The sequence below is a fragment of the Notothenia rossii genome (assembly GCF_949606895.1).
Source record: "Notothenia rossii genome assembly, chromosome: 4".
Lineage (NCBI taxonomy): Eukaryota > Metazoa > Chordata > Actinopteri > Perciformes > Nototheniidae > Notothenia > Notothenia rossii.
The window spans coordinates 18,314,955-18,331,847 of NC_136902.1; the positions used below are offsets into that span (position 1 = coordinate 18,314,955).

Here is a 16,893-nt window from a genome sequence, read left to right on the forward strand (position 1 = left end):
TAAAAGAGGATAGACTTTTAGGTTATTGTGTCTTTACAATTTTAATGAGTGGTGGACATTTTCTAACATGCTTGGGTCTGTCCACTTGTGTGTTGCTGTGTATTTTTATGCATGTGATGTAATAGCTCAATCAATAATTCAGCAGCACTGTCAGACTCATCTGCTGCAGCTCCCCTCCTGACGAGGATTACACACAGGGACACCTTGAAATAAGCCAGAGAACAAGGCATAGGGAGGGGGGAAATGCAAGGAGGGATGACTAGAGAATTGTAATGGAATAAAGGGCCAGATGTGATTTTAAAGTGAGATGCGGTTAAAAATGAGGATGAAGAAATGTGTGAAAAGGAGCTGTAGTTTTAGAGAGGTTAGATGGCAGCTGAGATTACATTTCAAACCAGTGTGTGCTTGGAGTTAGTTTGAATGTATTTGTGTATTCTACAGGACACACTTTTGCACTCAGTATTTTACAGACCTACTTTCAACATGCTCAGCTGGAGACTTGGCCTTAATGAGTTGGCCTCTGCCTCTTACGTCAGTTTAAAAAACCTGTAGTTGAAAATAACAAGAAGTCAAAACCCCCGACCAGTTTGAAACATGCTGGCATTGAAAATAAATGTCTCCCCAAAAGTATTGATTTTATTCTCCCATCAGAACAAGTGTGCCTAAGTGTGTCACAGCAACCCTGAATTACTGCAAGCTTTAAAATAGCAATATGTTTCTCTGCACTTAGATGTTATGGCTTCTGGGTTATCAGTTTAGCTTTCATTCGTTACTGTAACATGACCATGCGTCGGGTGTCCCGTTACAGAAGCTCACACTTGAAACCGTGTATTTTGATCTTTGAATCGCTTCCAATGTAATGTAAGTGAAGTTGCTTGGTATCAATTTTCTCTAATGGCTGTTGAAATCAATTATTCACTGCGAACCAATGAGATTCAGTGTTCCATTGTGCTGAGGAAAGAGATGTCATTTTTATCTCAAACTACAACACTTAGCTGTGTGCAAAGCTCCCTTTTCCCTGCATCCATTCAACCATGCAGTGACAAAATACAACAAAGAGTCTCCTATTGATGGTTTTATTCTTTTGTTAAAGCATACTAAGTCTGTGCAGTTAATTGAATATAAATCCTAGTCACATTTTTGGCTTTTCACAATTAAATGAACCTTATCGACCGCAATATTGTCAACAAAAATGCGTGCTTGACTCGTGGAAAACTATCTTTAATGTTGCGGCTGCAGACGGGAAAAAGGGAATTTACAGTATTCAGGTGAAGAAAAATATTTATTAGTTATTTGATAAAAATCTCTGTTGATCAGGAGGAATGCACAACATGAATATAAAAGCAGTGATCTGTGCAGGATCTCAGACCTGGTCTATTGCTACTGGCAGGTTTAAATGAAAAGGTGACAGTGCAGGATGTTTATTGCACCTCCACTCACCGGCTGCCACCTCTTTTCTTAGCAGTCATATCCCCTCTACCACTAAAAACTATTCTCAATCCATTCTACTCCCCATCAAACCTGCTCACAAGTATTCAAAGTGAAATGGGCTTTCTTTTCAATACACATTCAAACCAAGCTGCTCTCTTTAAACACTTGGTACTTCAGCTGTATGTCTTTTTGACTCTTGTTCAGGCTCAGACAGAACACATCTTGTTTGGTTTTATGTTGCTTTTTTTTGTCACAAAAACTTGGTCTGCTGAGTAATCTCAGTGAAGCGTTGGAAATGAAATGAACCCATTCACATCGAAAGCATACGCAGGCACACACGCACGCACGCACGCACGCACGCACGCACACTCAAAAAGGATCATCAGGTACATAGACAGAGAGTGCAGTTGCTGGCTGTAAGCAGAGATTGGGCACAAGGTAAGGAGCTGGGCCCTCATTTGGTTTAGAGACACTAACATGAAGCAAGGCCACTGATTGTGTGTGTGTGTGTGTGTGTGTGTGTGTGTGTGTGTGTGTGTGTGTGTGTGTGTGTGTGTGTGTGTGTGTGTGTGTGTGTGTGTGTGTGTGTGTGTGTGTGTGTGTGTGTGTGTGTGTGTGTGTGTGTGTGTGTGTGTGTGTGTGTGTGTGTGTGTGTGTGTGTGTGTGTGTGTGTGTGTGTGTGTGTGTGTGTGTGTGTGTGTGTGTGTGTGTGTGTGTGTGTGTGTGTGTGTGTGTGTGTGTGTGTGTGTGTGTGTGTCATGTGACTGGTTCCCCTGCCGAAAGAGCAGCACAGCTCAGCAACAGCTCCTGACAGCCGCTGTCACAAGAGCAGAGATGGGAACCGTGTGTGTGCAGAGGGGAGTGTGTTTACATTTGAGCATAGGCTGCCTGTCTCATCACAAATATTCTCTTGCACACACAAAAGCGCACACACACAGCATTATAAATACAGTGCAGGCCCCTACAAATATTACAAAGTACATAATAATTACGCACTACAGTTTGTATTTATATTTTCCATTAGTATTTTGGCATTGCAAACTACCAGATACAACACAGATATTGATTCTGAAACATAAATGAAATAATGCCAATAATTAATTACGCAAATGTGGTTTTGTGCATACCAATACACATACACACTATAACAAGTGTGTCATCTTGTATGTCCCATCTCGTTCTGATGTTGCCTTTTGGGCATGCCTTTTAAAGAGATCACATGCTTCATTAGCTAACTTGGTCAGACCCTCCCCCCATACGCATAGACGAGCTTCGGCTTGGCATTCATATCAGCATCATTACAGGCCAGTGCAAGATTGAGAGAGATGGCTGGGTTCAGAGAGATGAGCACAGATAAAACATGGCTGGAACAACCCTGATGGAGATAGACAAATAAGTGGGGGAAAGTGACAGAGAAAGGGATAATCACTGACAGGCGTGTGGGTATCACAGCTTGACATAGCTACATCCATCTATAATTCATGACCCGGTTCCGGGGGCCATATACATTATGCAGCTTAACCTTTATTATCTGAATTCAGGATGAATTCAAAGTTTATCCAACTCACCAATTAGAAGTATGCACGCTGGGTATTTATAGACATGTTTAGACGTAAATATCCCCATGAAGCTATCTGCAGAGCCTCATTTCATTGTCTTTGTTATACTGCATTCCTGCGGCGAAAGAATAGCATTAAAAGACTTGGAGAAAATTACATTTTGTTCATGGAAGTTCAACTTATCATTTAATGTTCCACTATAGCACACAGGCTTTCAAATGTGCCTGTATATGTTTGTGCCCAATGCAATGTATATGATTCTGAATGATGTCCCATAAACTGGACCATGTCAGAAGATCTGACCAAATGTAAGTTTAGATCATAAGGTGAAACACAGTAGAGAAACAGATGATATATGCAATCACAAAGACATAACCTTAACTAGAATTAGAAAAATAAGAGATGCTCAGTTACATACTGTTAATGTTGGATAAGCTAAAGCTTTAGCATAAGCACACAAACTGACAGACACACACAGAATAATAAGATTTGGTGACTCAAACCCCTGCAGTTGTAGGCCAGATGTCATGAAATCTGAACTAACAGCCGTGGCCTTCAGGATTTGTTTCTCAAGATGGTTAGACTATACATAGTGGAGGGGCTTAGCTACCACAACCACAAAGAGTCCTCAATGTCTTGACAATATAGTACATTGATAGAGATATAACTTCCTTAAATGTCTTCTTTCTGTGTTCTCCAGTCTGAAATCGGCTTTGGGAAACTTGAGACCTACATCAAACTGGACAAACTAGGGGAGGTGAGATCAATAAAGAAAATCCTTGAAAGTGACACAAAGTAGATACAAACTCCTCAAAATACTCACACTTGCATGCTTTCTATCTCCGCAGGGGACCTATGCTACAGTGTTTAAGGGGCGAAGCAAGTTAACAGACAACTTAGTAGCTCTGAAGGAGATCCGGCTGGAGCACGAGGAGGGGGCGCCCTGCACGGCTATCCGGGAAGGTACTGACATGCTGTCTAAATCATGCAATTCGGAAGTAAACAACTCACAGGCAAACACACAGCACCATGTTGTCAAGAAGCTTGTAAGGTTTTGACAGTGCTGTGACCTATGAGCTGCTTCCTCACAGGTTCTCTGTGTTTGACTGACAGTCTCCAATATGTCTCCCCCTCCTAGTGTCTCTACTGAAGGACTTGAAGCACGCCAATATTGTCACTCTCCATGACATTATCCACACTGAGAAGTGCCTGACACTCGTGTTTGAGTACCTGGTGAGTGTCTGTACTGTGCATGTGTGTAGGTTTATTGTGTGTGAGAGAGCAAATAATACTAATCTGAATATCTGCACTTATTTAATTCTTTCTTTATCTCCTCTCAGGAAAAAGATCTGAAGCAGTACATGGATGACTGTGGGAGCATAATGAGTGTTCACAATGTCAAGGTAATGCAAAACAATACACATGTTCAGTACTGAGGAGACATCTTTAGAGTTGCTACTGAATGTAATCTTATTTTCACAGTTGCAAATGAAAAAAAAGCGTCCATTTTGTGTTTATTTTCTTTCAATAGCGGCAAAACATTGGCATGCAGCTTGGCTTCTCAATTATAATGTTGAAAGTTGTTTGATCAGTACATCAAAAGAATGCCACATGATGTAACCTGTTAAAATACATTACTTGGTTAAATGATTATATTTAATGTAATGACAAGTATGTAACAATAACTTATACGAATGTCAACTCCTTTTCAGATTTTCCTATTCCAGCTGTTGCGAGGTCTGGCGTACTGCCACAGAAGAAAGGTCCTCCACAGAGACCTCAAACCCCAGAACCTGCTCATCAATGAGAAAGGAGAGCTCAAACTGGCAGATTTCGGTATATCATCCTATGACTCACAACATCAGTCTCATATATTTTCTTTTCGGTTTGACTTGTCATTATATTTTCAATAAAAAATGAATGAACAGACTTTCAAATGAACTAAACTCATAGGGAACTATTATTACTTTGTTAAAATACAATTAGCTAGTTATTTACTGAGAGTTTGTAATGTGGAAAAAGTCTGAATAGCGCCCCCTAAAGGATACTGCTCCTAGACCCAACAGGAGTTGAATACTTTGACTTAATACTCAACACTGCCCTCCGTAGGTGAACATCAAAACATGACATAATAATGTGCATACTCCTGTGTTGCATAATTTCCCTTTGTAGGAACCAAAAGGAGGTTTCCTGCTGGAATGAGATGTTTTGAGTTGAACTAAAACATACAAATCCTAATGAGGCAGATTAACATAAATCAATGTCATTTTCTGTTTGAATTAAGGTTTGGCGAGAGCTAAATCTGTTCCTACGAAGACCTACTCCAATGAAGTTGTGACATTATGGTACCGGCCACCAGATGTGCTTCTGGGCTCCACTGAGTACTCTACACCCATTGATATGTGGTGAGCAAACACAGATTCAAGCAAATACACACACTTTCAGAGAAGAACATAAAACTACCCCTGTTTGTCTGTCCGTTTCCTTCTGTTCTCACATTAAAGGCCTCTGTTTATTCTCTGAGCGTTCCACAAAAAACAACATTTGTTTTTCCATTGTTTCTTTATCTTTTTCCAGGGGTGTGGGCTGCATCTTTTACGAGATGATCACTGGCAGACCTCTCTTCCCTGGATCCACTGTGGAAGATGAGCTACATCTCATATTCCGCATCCTAGGTGAGACAACATCAGCGTAATTCAGACGATCATATGCTTATGTGACATGCATCCTTATTTAGTGTGTTTGTCTGCGTCTGTGCAATTGATGTATAATAACTAATGCTCTTTATCTGGAACAGGTACTCCTACAGAAGAGACTTGGACTGGAATCACCACCAGTGAAGAGTTTAAGACGTACAAATTTCCTCGATACAACGCAGAGCCCCTCGTCAACCACGCACCCAGGTGTGTAGGTGTGAATGCAGGCACACACAGCCATGGCTCCACGTGTGTTTAAATGGGTGTCTCAAAACAAGAGCAGGTTTCAGAATTCCAAAACAAACAGGAAAGCCTTGAAAGTATTTGAGCGATTTTCCAGGAACTGAAAACACAAGACAAATCTGAGAAATTAAAATGTCCAGGACAATCTTGTGTTTTAGTTTTTTTCCTAGCAGAATCAACTGCTAGGATTATTATTATTATTATTATTATTATTATTATTATTATGGCTCCCCAAACTACTTTAACTTAACTGTGACATCAAAGGGAAAGAAATCTATAAGAGGTATCTTTCATAGTCGCAGTGACTTTAATTTGTTCGAATCCCCTCTTTGTTGTCTCACTGGATACTCTCTCCCTGCAGAGCTAGGTTATTAGGATAGTAACATAAAGACTTGGTTAGACTCAGCATGCTGAAGCTTCATATTATCTTCACATAACAAACAGGGTTTTTACGCTCATTAAAAACCTGGAAAAGTCATGGAAATTCAAAATGCTAATTGCTAAGTTATGGAAAACAATATTTTTCCCAAAGTTTTGGATAAGTCATGGAAATGTAACTAAAGTTGCATCAAATATAATTTATATTTTATCTAATTGCCGAAATAGTAATACTATAATGATAATAAATACTGTATCATATAGTAATGAAACGTAAAATGGCATTTAACTGACGAGGTATTTAGCTGGTGAGAGATTTGAGTTTCTTTAGCGTGTAGAAGCTAGTAAGCCTACTATTTGATTTGTTTTAGATAGGCACAACATGTTTCATATGCAGACCTTATTTTCCTGTTCCATGTTAAAATAAACCATTTTCAGTGGTAGCTCCCGCTGAGAAAGAGTAATTGTTTTGGTCATGGAAAAGTCATTGGTGAAAAAGTGTATGAACCCTGAACAAAGACTGTGGATGTTGTACCAGATTACTTTAGAGCGGATCTTTTAATGATCATTATGGACAGGAGGAATGATTACATCAGGCAAAACTGCAATATTCATATTGGGACCTGAGTATTTTAAACCTTTCCTTTAAGTGACTGATGTGTAAGATGTAATAAGATAAGGATTGATTTTAAGTTGTTTCTGTTGTCATGGGTTTCCTCCTCTGTTTAAATCGCAGGAACCCTCTAAGGCTCTGTATGGCTGAGCTCAGCATTTGACTACAAATGCACTCAAATCCGTTTCCGTCACCTTTCCTTTCTCTCTGACTTTTTCTCTTGCTTTCTTTGACACAGGATAGACAACGATGGCCACGACCTCCTCTCACTGCTTCTTCAGGTAAGAAACATTGCCTCAAATGATGAACACTCTTAGTATACGTATGTACTACCATTACATTAGACTAAAACACTAATGCACCTCTCTTTATCTCCCTTCTTTGTCTCTGTCTCTAGTTTGAGGCTAAGAAGCGGGTATCAGCTGAAGACGCTCTGAAACACTCGTATTTCAAATGTTTTGGGGAGGAGGTTCAAACGCTGTCTGACAGTGAGTACACACAGTCTGACTTGTAGAATTTGCACATTTACTGTACAAACACTGTCTCATCAACTCTTTGTCGTTTTCAGTCACATCCATCTTCTCTGTAAAAGGCATTCAGCTTCAGAAGGATCCAGGGAAGAGATCCTCAGTCTTCCCAGAGTCAAGTAAGTTCTCCATGATAGAAACATAGTGGTAAAAAGGTAAATTCTCCAAGGGAATATGAAAAACAATAGGTACTGCCCCCTGTCCACTCCCTTTTCTTTCTCTTTCCTCCGTTTGCTTTATGTCGTCTATCATTTGGTTATTCTTTAAACTTGTATCTACTGCCATCATCTGGTCATAACTGTAATCTCTTCAATGCTTATTCGTACTTAATGGCTAAATACATATACAACCTATGACAGCGCAATCAACTATAACTTGTGTTAGTTCTAATTAGCAAATGTTAGCATGCTCACAGACAAAAAAACACGAAGTAAGAAGCACACCCAAAAATGTAATTGGTACATTACTACGACAGTTACCCTTATCTAAACCACTGTACATTACATTTGCATGAATGTCTTTTGAAATTTGTTTAGATTTACTTCATGTTTCTGTCTCTGTCAGAGTCTCAGTCTGTGTGTGTCTCTTTCTTTCTGCTTCCTGCTTCGGCCTCTATGTCATGTTTTGATAAACTGTCCCTTCTCTTTCTTGCTGCCCATGCCCTCTCCTTTCCTAATCCTCAACTACTCCTTAATTATTATTAATAATCTCCCTTGTGTGACCTGCTCCTCCGTAACGCCTTAATATTCCCAACCTTCCCCCTTTTCCCTGACCCTAAAAAGCGATGGCCCATAAGCTAGGCTCTGCACCCTCGCAGTACTTCCAGAGAGAAGCAGCCAATCCCAGGGCTCAGAGTCAAAATCTCTCCTCCACTTCCACAGGCTGAGTGGCCCCTACCGTTCTGGTAAATACGGTCTCTTTGAATCTGTCTGTTTTCTGTTCTGTTCCCCTCTGGCTGTTACCTGGCCTCCTTTCTTCTGTCCATTCGCTCTTTGTCCCACTTAATATGTGGCTCTCGGGGGTTGCTAAAACTGGCTCAATGCGGGTACATTTCACTTCCCTCCTTACATTCCATCAACAAAAAACAACACTTGGTGTTGGTACCACTTCAAACTCACATCCCTTTTTAATTTGTAACATTTCTTTGTCTCTATTTGTTGTTTATTCCTCTCCCTTTCTCTGTTCTTGCCTCTGCCCACCTGCATCATCTCAGCTTTCACTTACCTAACCCTCGGTTTATCAGTGAGCCACTCCCAGCGTTTATGTCAGGGATAAAGGGTGACAACATATACGTTAAAGAAAAATCATGTGATCAGAGAACAGTCTTTTGATTGTTTTCTTTTGCAGTCCTGTTTAGGTTTCTACAGAGACAGATGTAGCCTTTTTGTTGAGTCTGTAAGTGAGGGTTTGGTGAAGTGTGCTTTTGCTTGGTTTGGTTCTAAAAATGCATTTTCTATCAGCATGGATATGGTCTGTTCTTCTAACTGCAGTGTGTTATACTGACTGGTAGGTATGTTTTTAGCTTTAGATGCAAAAGATTACACACACATTTACAGATTATAGAACGATATGATCCAATTGGTTGCCAAAGTATTGGCACTGATAACACCACCGCCACACTATATGGCCATGCTATATGTGAAGGGTCCCAGTTTGTGCACAAATCCATAATCAGGACAATGTTTTGGACGCACAGAGCCGTGGTTACCTTTTTATTCATCAAACCTTAAAATAAATGAGACTCCACCTAGATGTAGAACAATCTTTGATTATGTGTTTTTGCAGGCATGGAGTGAAATGTGTGGTGGTGTGTTTGTTTTTGTCTAAATAAAATCCGAACCTATTTTAATATCTCTCTCTCTCTCTATCTCTCTCTCTCTCTCTCTCTCTCTCTCTCTCTCTCAGCCCAGGGGAAGAGCAGGAGGCAGAGTGTGTTGTTTTAGTGCTGGCGGGGGCGCTGAGGTGAGGAGGACAGAGACACGTGGAGCTGTCCTGTCAGACATACGTTCACTGACCCTGCCACACACACACTGAAGGAGCGACACACACCCTGCCACAGAAACACACACACTGAAAAAAATACACGCACACATACTTGAAACAAAACCACCCAGAATTTAGGCTGAAGAATTTGTACTTGACAATAAAAATAAATAAAGACTCAAGTTAAATTTAAGGATGAGAGAAGCGGGGAAATGCCGTAAGAAAAGTGGGAGAGTACAAGATTCTCCTTGCTGCTACTACCGCTGCTGTCCAGAAGAGGGCAGCGTTTAAGGAGTGGGCTGGCTCGGTTTCTGAACAGAACTTGCTGCATCAGTGAGCCGTGAGGAAGAAGGAGTGAGAAGTGGACGTCAGTCTAAGGCGAAGAAAGAGAGGGAACTTTCTTGTGCTCCTTTTCTTTTTTGTTCGGACTGTTGTTGTACATAAATAGACTGAGCTGTAGAACTCTGCTTTTTTCATAACACGCCTCGGCCTGAATCCAAACTCAGAATATTGCACCTAAACCCTCGCCTGACCTCTTGGCCCTTTATTACGCAATCTTTAAAACAACACATAGAAACACAATCAAGCAAGCTCTTTCTTTCTCTCATTCTCTCTCTTTCTCTAGCTCTCTTAAATACACACACATAAACACACACACACACACACACACACACACACACACACACACACACACACACACACACACACACACATACATACACACACACACACACACTTATGATTCACTTGAAAGTTAAGAGTCTGTAGAAAAGTGGAGTTTACAGATAAACTTTAGCACCTTATTGTCCAGTAGAAGTCAGGGTGGCTGTCATTACGTTACCTCATCACTCAAGCAGAGTAGGATGTAAAGTACATGCTAGATTTAGAATGAAGAAGAATCAAATAACAAACCAAAAAAACAACAACGATACTACACTAAAGTAGAACACTAAAGACACTCACAAACCAGTCGTCGACAATTATTGCATTTGCTCACATGCTGTAAAGAACACTACGCTGCAAGACACTCCTGTTCTTAGTAGACAAGAAGGAAACCCTGTACGGATAGAGAGGTTTACAAATCCTCAACTGCTTATTCCTAGACACACCCTTTCCTCTTTTGCCTTGATTCAGAAGTTGTCTTGATGTGCTGTGTGATGTACAGGTGTTGATGTTAAAACGTTCTCTTTGCACCTGCTTTTACCTCTTTAGATCAATCCCAAACATCTCCCTCTAATCTCTACTCGCATTTATTTTTACTCTTTTTATTTTTCAATCTGTATACAGGACTGTCTCAGAAAATTAGAATATTGTGATAAAGTTCTTTATTTTCTGTAATGCAATTAAAAAAACAAAAATGTCATACATTCTGGATTCATTACAAATCAACTGAAATATTGCAAGCCTTTTATTATTTTAATATTGCTGATTATGGCATACAGCTTAAGAAAACTCAAAAATCCTATCTCAAAAAATTAGAATAGTTCCTCAGACCAAGTAAAAAAAAAAGATTTATAACAGCAAAACACAATCAAACATTTGAAAATGTCCATTAATGCACTCAGTACTTGGTTGGGAATCCTTTTGCACGGATTACTGCATCAATGCGGCGTGGCATGGAGGCAATCAGCCTGTGGCATTGCTGAGGTGTTATGGATGCCCAGGATGCTTCAATAGCGGCCTTTAGCTCATTAGCATTGTTGGGTCTGGTGTCTTTCAGCTTCTTCTTCACAATACCCCACATATTCTCTATGGGGTTCAGGTCAGGGGAATTTGCAGGCCAATCGAGGACAGTAATGCCATGGTCAGTACACCAGTTACTGGTGGTTTTGGCACTGTGGGCAGGTGCCAGATCATGCTGGAAAATGAATTCCTCATCTCCATAGAGCTTTTCAGCAGACGGAAGCATGTAGTGCTCTAAAATCTCTTGGTACACAGCTGCATTTACTCTGGGCTTGATGAAACACAGTGGACCAACACCAGCAGCTGACATGGCTCCCCAAACCATCGCTGACTGTGGGAACTTCACACTGGATTTCAAGCAACTTGGATTTTGCTCCTCTCCAGCCTTTCTCCAGACTCTGGCGCCTTGACTTCCAAATGAAATACAAAACTTGCTTTCGTCTGAAAAGAGGACTTTGGACCACTGTGCAACTGTCCAGTGCTTCTTTTCCTTAGCCCAAGTCAGACGCCTCTTCCGTTGTCTTGAGTTCAGAAGTGGCTTGACCATGGGAATACGGCTATTGTAGCCCATTTCCCGGACACGTCTGTGAACAGTGACTTTTGATACCTGGACTCCAGCTTCAGTCCACTGTCTTTGAAGCTCCCCCAAATTCTGGAAGCGACTCTTCTTCACAATGCTGTTAAGGCTGCGGTCATCTCTCTTGGTTGTGCAGCGTTTCCTGCCACATTTCCCCCTTCCAACAGACTTTTTGTGGATGTGCTTTGAAACTGCACTCTGTGAACAGCTTGCTCTTTGAGAAATTTCTTTTTGTGTCTTACCCTCCTGATGGAGGGTGTCAATGACGGTCCTCTGGACAGCAGTCAGATCAGCAGTCTTCCCCATACTTGTGATTTAGTTTACTGAACCAAGCTGAGTGTTTTTCAAGGCTCAGGAAACCCTTGCAGGTGTTTCGAGTTAATTAGACGATTCAAGTGATTCGTTGAACACCCTACTAGTATACTTTTTCATGATATTCTAATATTTAGAGATAGGATATTTGAGTTTTCTTAAGCTGTATGCCATAATCAGCAATATTAAAATAATAAAAGGCTTGCAATATTTCAGTTGATTTGTAATGAATCCAGAATGTATGACATTTTTGTTTTTTTAATTGCATTACAGAAAATAAAGAACTTTATCACAATATTCTAATTTTCTGAGACAGTCCTGTATATCATACTTTTTACTTGTCAGAAGCAATGATACTTCCAGGATGCTGTTCTCAGTCTTTACTGTGTTCCCACCGGAACAGTGTGTCGACTGGCTGGGGACGTGTTGCACATTCCTTGAGCTCAGGACTTAAAGCTAGTGTTGTTTTGTGGACGCTGTGAGGTGCAGCTGGTCTTGTATGTCTCCCCATGTGTGGCAGAGAATGTCAAACATGGCCTAAAACCCTTTTGCAAAGCTGGTTCAGACTATGTGAAGGAGTATTTTCATCCTTTCATTTGTCTGTGTCATACTTAGTTAATTTCACCAAATGATTGCTGTCCAGTGACTACCTTACCCACGTCTGTAGTATACTTGTCATCTTCATCGAGCATGTTTGTGTATTAAACACTGAGTTGGTATGTGAAATAGCTTCTGCTGGAAAATACCGTCAGTCGGTTTAGTGCATGGGACATGACATTACATGATTATTGTTTTTACATCAAAAAACACATTCAACTGTAATGCCTCCTCATTGAGTCTGAAGACTGTTCTCTTTAATAAAACAAACACAATGACAACACAGTAGTCAGCAACAATGGCATGTGCTGCCGGCATTGGGACCAGATAGTTTGTAGGATCTCAATCTTTGAGCGTTTAATAGGACTTGAAGCACTCAGACACACTGTTGTTTCCCGCTGATAACTTTACAGGCTGCCACAAACTACAGGACCAAGTCAATCCTCCAAGCACCAGGTGTTCAAGCACACAACTGTTTCACACACCAATCAGTTGAAATGTCAACGTGTACTGTATCTTACGAGATGGCTTGTGAGTGTAGATTGGAGTTGCCTGTTCTTCAGGCACTGACCTTGGGTCATTTCTGCATCTTTTTTGAAAATGGATTCAAAAAGGGTGAATTGATCCCATGTCTTTGCCTGTAAGAAAGACTACCTATTAACCCAGAGTGTGACAGTATGTAGCATGTACATAGTTGATCCCTTGCTCTGTATATATAAAAGTGTACAGGTTTGAAACAGCTGTTCACACTCTGGCTTTTTTTTTGCTTTTCCTTTATGAAAGTCATAGCAATATTTCTGTAATCAATAAAAAGCCAAGGTAATAGGAAGAGTGTGATTGCATTTGTGTTACTTTAGCGAAGGAGAAATGACTGTGAATGATCAAACTGTGAGACTTGACTTGAGGGTTTTCTTTCTTGCTGTTTAACATGCTGGATCCAAAAGGCTGGACTGAAGTATCTTGTTGCAAAGGAGTATAACACACTGTTTGTTTTTATTTTAATCAATGAAAGCCATAAAGGTGACAATGGTCTGTGTGTGAGGGGTGTGAACCATGTTTGAGCACAGACCGAAGCTGGATGACGTGTACACCTAATAAATAAAATAATGTAATTACCTTTTTTTTTTTCCTTGTCATAAATATTTAAAAAATATATTGCCATCTTTTTTGTTGGATTAAATCATAACCTACAATTACATTTACAGGGCTTTGGCAGTTTGCTGCAAATCTGTATTTAAAGAATTATTAAGCCAGCCTCTCAGTCTTGCAGTACCAATTAAGCAAATGCTTACTGATACTAAGATGTGTAAAATGTAATTCAGTCACTCACTTAAATGCCAAAGGAACGGCCTTTAAGTCTTTGCTGGCACTATAGGTTTTAAACAACATCTATAAGAAGGAAATTAGGCTTATTATTCATTTTAGCAAGCCATGTATGTTGTTTCAGCTGTACACACATACAAGGTTGTAGATGTAGCGACTTCAGGAAACAAACAAAGTCGCTGAGGTCGGGCCTGGTTGCATATATCTGACGCGCTTCCAAATGATTTGTTGAAATAAAAAATGCTGTGAAAATGTAATTTAGTGAAAAATGAGATGATCAACTTAGCACAATGTGAACAAAAAATCAAAGCAATTGCGGTCAACAAGAAAATACAGCACCCTCTTTTCCACACACACACACCTCACGCAGGTGAACAGGTGATTATAATTCCTATGAGTGTAGCCCATATCCATGTGACCCATACACACCAATTGCGATCCCACATGTTTTAATAAAAATCATTAGGTCTACTCATACAAAGGAAATATAAACTAGTGCAAACCTAATTCGTAATAAAACAAAATGTATCACTTTTTACGTTTAATGGCTCCTATATGAGTCTTTATCTTTGAAAACCTCAACATTTGTACACACTGTGAATTTCACACAACGTTAAAAAAAGAATGAAACCTGAACATGATTGGCCATGACAGAGATCATGACAAAGGGGTTGTATTTATTGTAAGAATACATTTTCATGTGTCTTAATGATAATGGTTTGCTTCTTCCTTTTTACATTGCTTCGACCATTGGGACTCATGACCACTTTTATTCATTCAAAGATTGTTTGGGTGAGACTCTTGGGAGCTTGTTGAGAGCAGACACTGTGGTCTCATCCTCAGTAACTTGTGATTCGATTGCCCACGGGTTCCTTCCACACAGGATAGTGGGAACAGCGTATCCCCGAAACTGGAAACACACACATAGCAAAGGGTAAATAATAGTCTGCATCCCTTTCCTTTGTGTGTGCAAATCCTAATGTGCATGATGGAGGGTTTACCTGTCTGTTCATGAAAATGTATATCATAGGGTTGTAGACAGTGCTGCTCTTAGCCAAGTACACTGGTATGGTAGCGATGATGGGGTTAATATATAAACTGGAGTCAATGATGACAGCGAGGGCCATGCCAGCATATGGCAGCCAGGTCACTAGGAAGGCCAACACCATCACCACTATCATACGTGCCACCTGCATCTCCACACGATTTGTGCTGCCAGCCTCGCATGTCTGCAGCTTGGTCACCTATGACACCCAAATACAAGCAAAACAACTTATTGTAATGTGGGTACAGGCAACCAGTAGTCATTTAGTGTAGGCTACTCATATTCCCAACATTTAGATAGCTCACCTGCCGGAGGGTCCATAAAAGTTTTGAGTAAGATACTACGATTACCGTGAAGGGCACAGCAAAGCACAGCGTAAAGTATAAAATGATGTAGGACATGTTCCCGATGTCCCGGCTGTACCAGTTAGGCGCACAGGAGGTTTTGATGCCCTCCAGCTCAAAACTACCCCAACCAAACAGAGGTGGAGTGTTCCAAAAAAACGACCACAGCCAGGACAGCACCACTCCGGAAACAGCATGTCTGAGGAAAACAGAGATGTGTCACATGCCGGAGGAGTGTTCAAAGTGTTGTAATCTGGGTGATGCTGCCAAGAGAAATATTGAATGTGATTTATACCTCGTCTGGAACAGGATAGCCCCCTGGGGATAGCACACCACTATGTAGCGTTCTACAGAGATTATCGCGATGGTACACAGACTTGATATACCTAAAAAAAAGAAATGTGTGAAAACAAAATTACTTTTTCATAGAACAGATTCCGGCTCATCTTTACACCAATTAATGAATATGTAAATTTAGAAGTAAAACATTTATTTTAGTACTAAACTTTGGAGTATTTACATTTGATTCCACTTAATACACTCAAAGGGTTATATGAAATGTTTATTATATTAGCATGACTGCTATATTTACTCATTACTTTTCTTATACATTTTAAAATAAAACATATTATAATTATACAATATATGACGATGAAATAAAAAATAAGGCAGAGTTTCCACACCTGCAAAAAATCATTGTTTGGTGGCTCTCATGTCACATTACAGCTGTCTCTTGGTAACTTTGAGAGAAAATGATCAAATATTTCACTAAAACATGTTTTACAAGAAAGTGTTCAATTATTTAAAAACAGGACTATGTTTTCTTTGTTTGAATCCTTTATCATCTCCCAAAGCATCCAGATTTGTAGGGCTCTTTTGGAGGGGACAATTGGACTGAAATACAGAGGTGCTTATTAAGTTGTTAAAATAAGCTCAACCTCATCAGGCTATGAATGATGATATGTGTCAGCTATACAATCTTATAATGTAATATGTAAAAAAATGTTTGCCCCTGCAGAGCAAGTAACTTCTTATATTAACAATTGCACAATCTGTTGATACATCTTCTGTTTCTTTTACTGAGGCGTTTTGTAAGTTGTAGGTTATGCTTTGTATCCGTATACAAAAGTAGGCATACTGCTTGGCTTTTGATTGACTCACCAAAAATGGAGACAGCAAAGCCCTCTAAAACACAGCCTGCGCGTCCCAGGCTGAAGTATCCCAGGGCACTAGATACTGTGTTGGGCAGACCTCCAAATACAGCACAGCCCAGGTCACATATGGCCAGATTTACTAAGGCGTAGCTGAGTGGCTGCCTCAGCTGTCTGTGTCTCACAGTCACCACAATCACCAGGACGTTGAGGAAGATCCCACACACGGAAAATACACCCATGATAACGGCCAGTATTGTGTAGCCAGTCCGAGACAGGAGCTCCTCGTTGACTGAACTGTGAGAGGATGAGGAGTTTCCATCATGTAAGGAAAGGTGCACCATCTTGATCAGTGAAAATGAAGAGGACCACTGGTCCTTCTTGAGATAAAAACAAATCCAAATGAAGTCCAGAATATCCACAGGTTAACA

The 16,893-nt window shown here is 40.3% G+C and overlaps 2 protein-coding genes across 11 annotated transcripts in view; one reads left to right on the forward strand and one right to left on the reverse strand.

Annotated features, from left to right (window-relative positions):
- The window catches only part of LOC307038156 (cyclin-dependent kinase 17-like), a 39,181-nt gene extending 25,462 nt beyond the window's left edge, over positions 1–13,719 (forward strand). For 7 of the 10 annotated variants that reach the window (XM_079679464.1, XM_079679463.1, XM_079679462.1 and 4 more), the window contains 13 exons: positions 3,691–3,747; positions 3,839–3,953; positions 4,129–4,223; positions 4,331–4,393; positions 4,703–4,826; positions 5,275–5,395; positions 5,568–5,665; positions 5,788–5,893; positions 7,159–7,201; positions 7,318–7,408; positions 7,489–7,566; positions 8,230–8,351; positions 9,353–13,719. In XM_079679464.1, the coding sequence (XP_079535590.1) occupies positions 3,691–3,747; positions 3,839–3,953; positions 4,129–4,223; positions 4,331–4,393; positions 4,703–4,826; positions 5,275–5,395; positions 5,568–5,665; positions 5,788–5,893; positions 7,159–7,201; positions 7,318–7,408; positions 7,489–7,566; positions 8,230–8,333 (1,095 nt within the window). In that variant the 3' untranslated portion in view covers positions 8,334–8,351; positions 9,353–13,719. Of the gene's footprint in view, positions 1–3,690; positions 3,748–3,838; positions 3,954–4,128; positions 4,224–4,330; positions 4,394–4,702; positions 4,827–5,274; positions 5,396–5,567; positions 5,666–5,787; positions 5,894–7,158; positions 7,202–7,317; positions 7,409–7,488; positions 7,567–8,229; positions 8,352–8,794; positions 8,843–9,352 lie in introns of all 10 variants that reach the window. The other 3 variants (XM_079679465.1, XM_079679461.1, XR_013807908.1) reach the window with 2 other exon arrangements.
- LOC307034720 (parapinopsin-like) lies at positions 13,678–16,806 on the reverse strand (the record flags this gene model as incomplete). Its single annotated transcript, XM_079673597.1, has 5 exons — positions 13,678–14,832; positions 14,924–15,166; positions 15,273–15,510; positions 15,607–15,697; positions 16,473–16,806. The coding sequence occupies 5 exons, from the start codon at positions 16,804–16,806 to the stop codon at positions 14,692–14,694; spliced, it is 1,047 nt and encodes a 348-aa protein (XP_079529723.1). The 3' UTR covers positions 13,678–14,691.
- Positions 16,807–16,893: the final 87 nt, after the last annotated feature.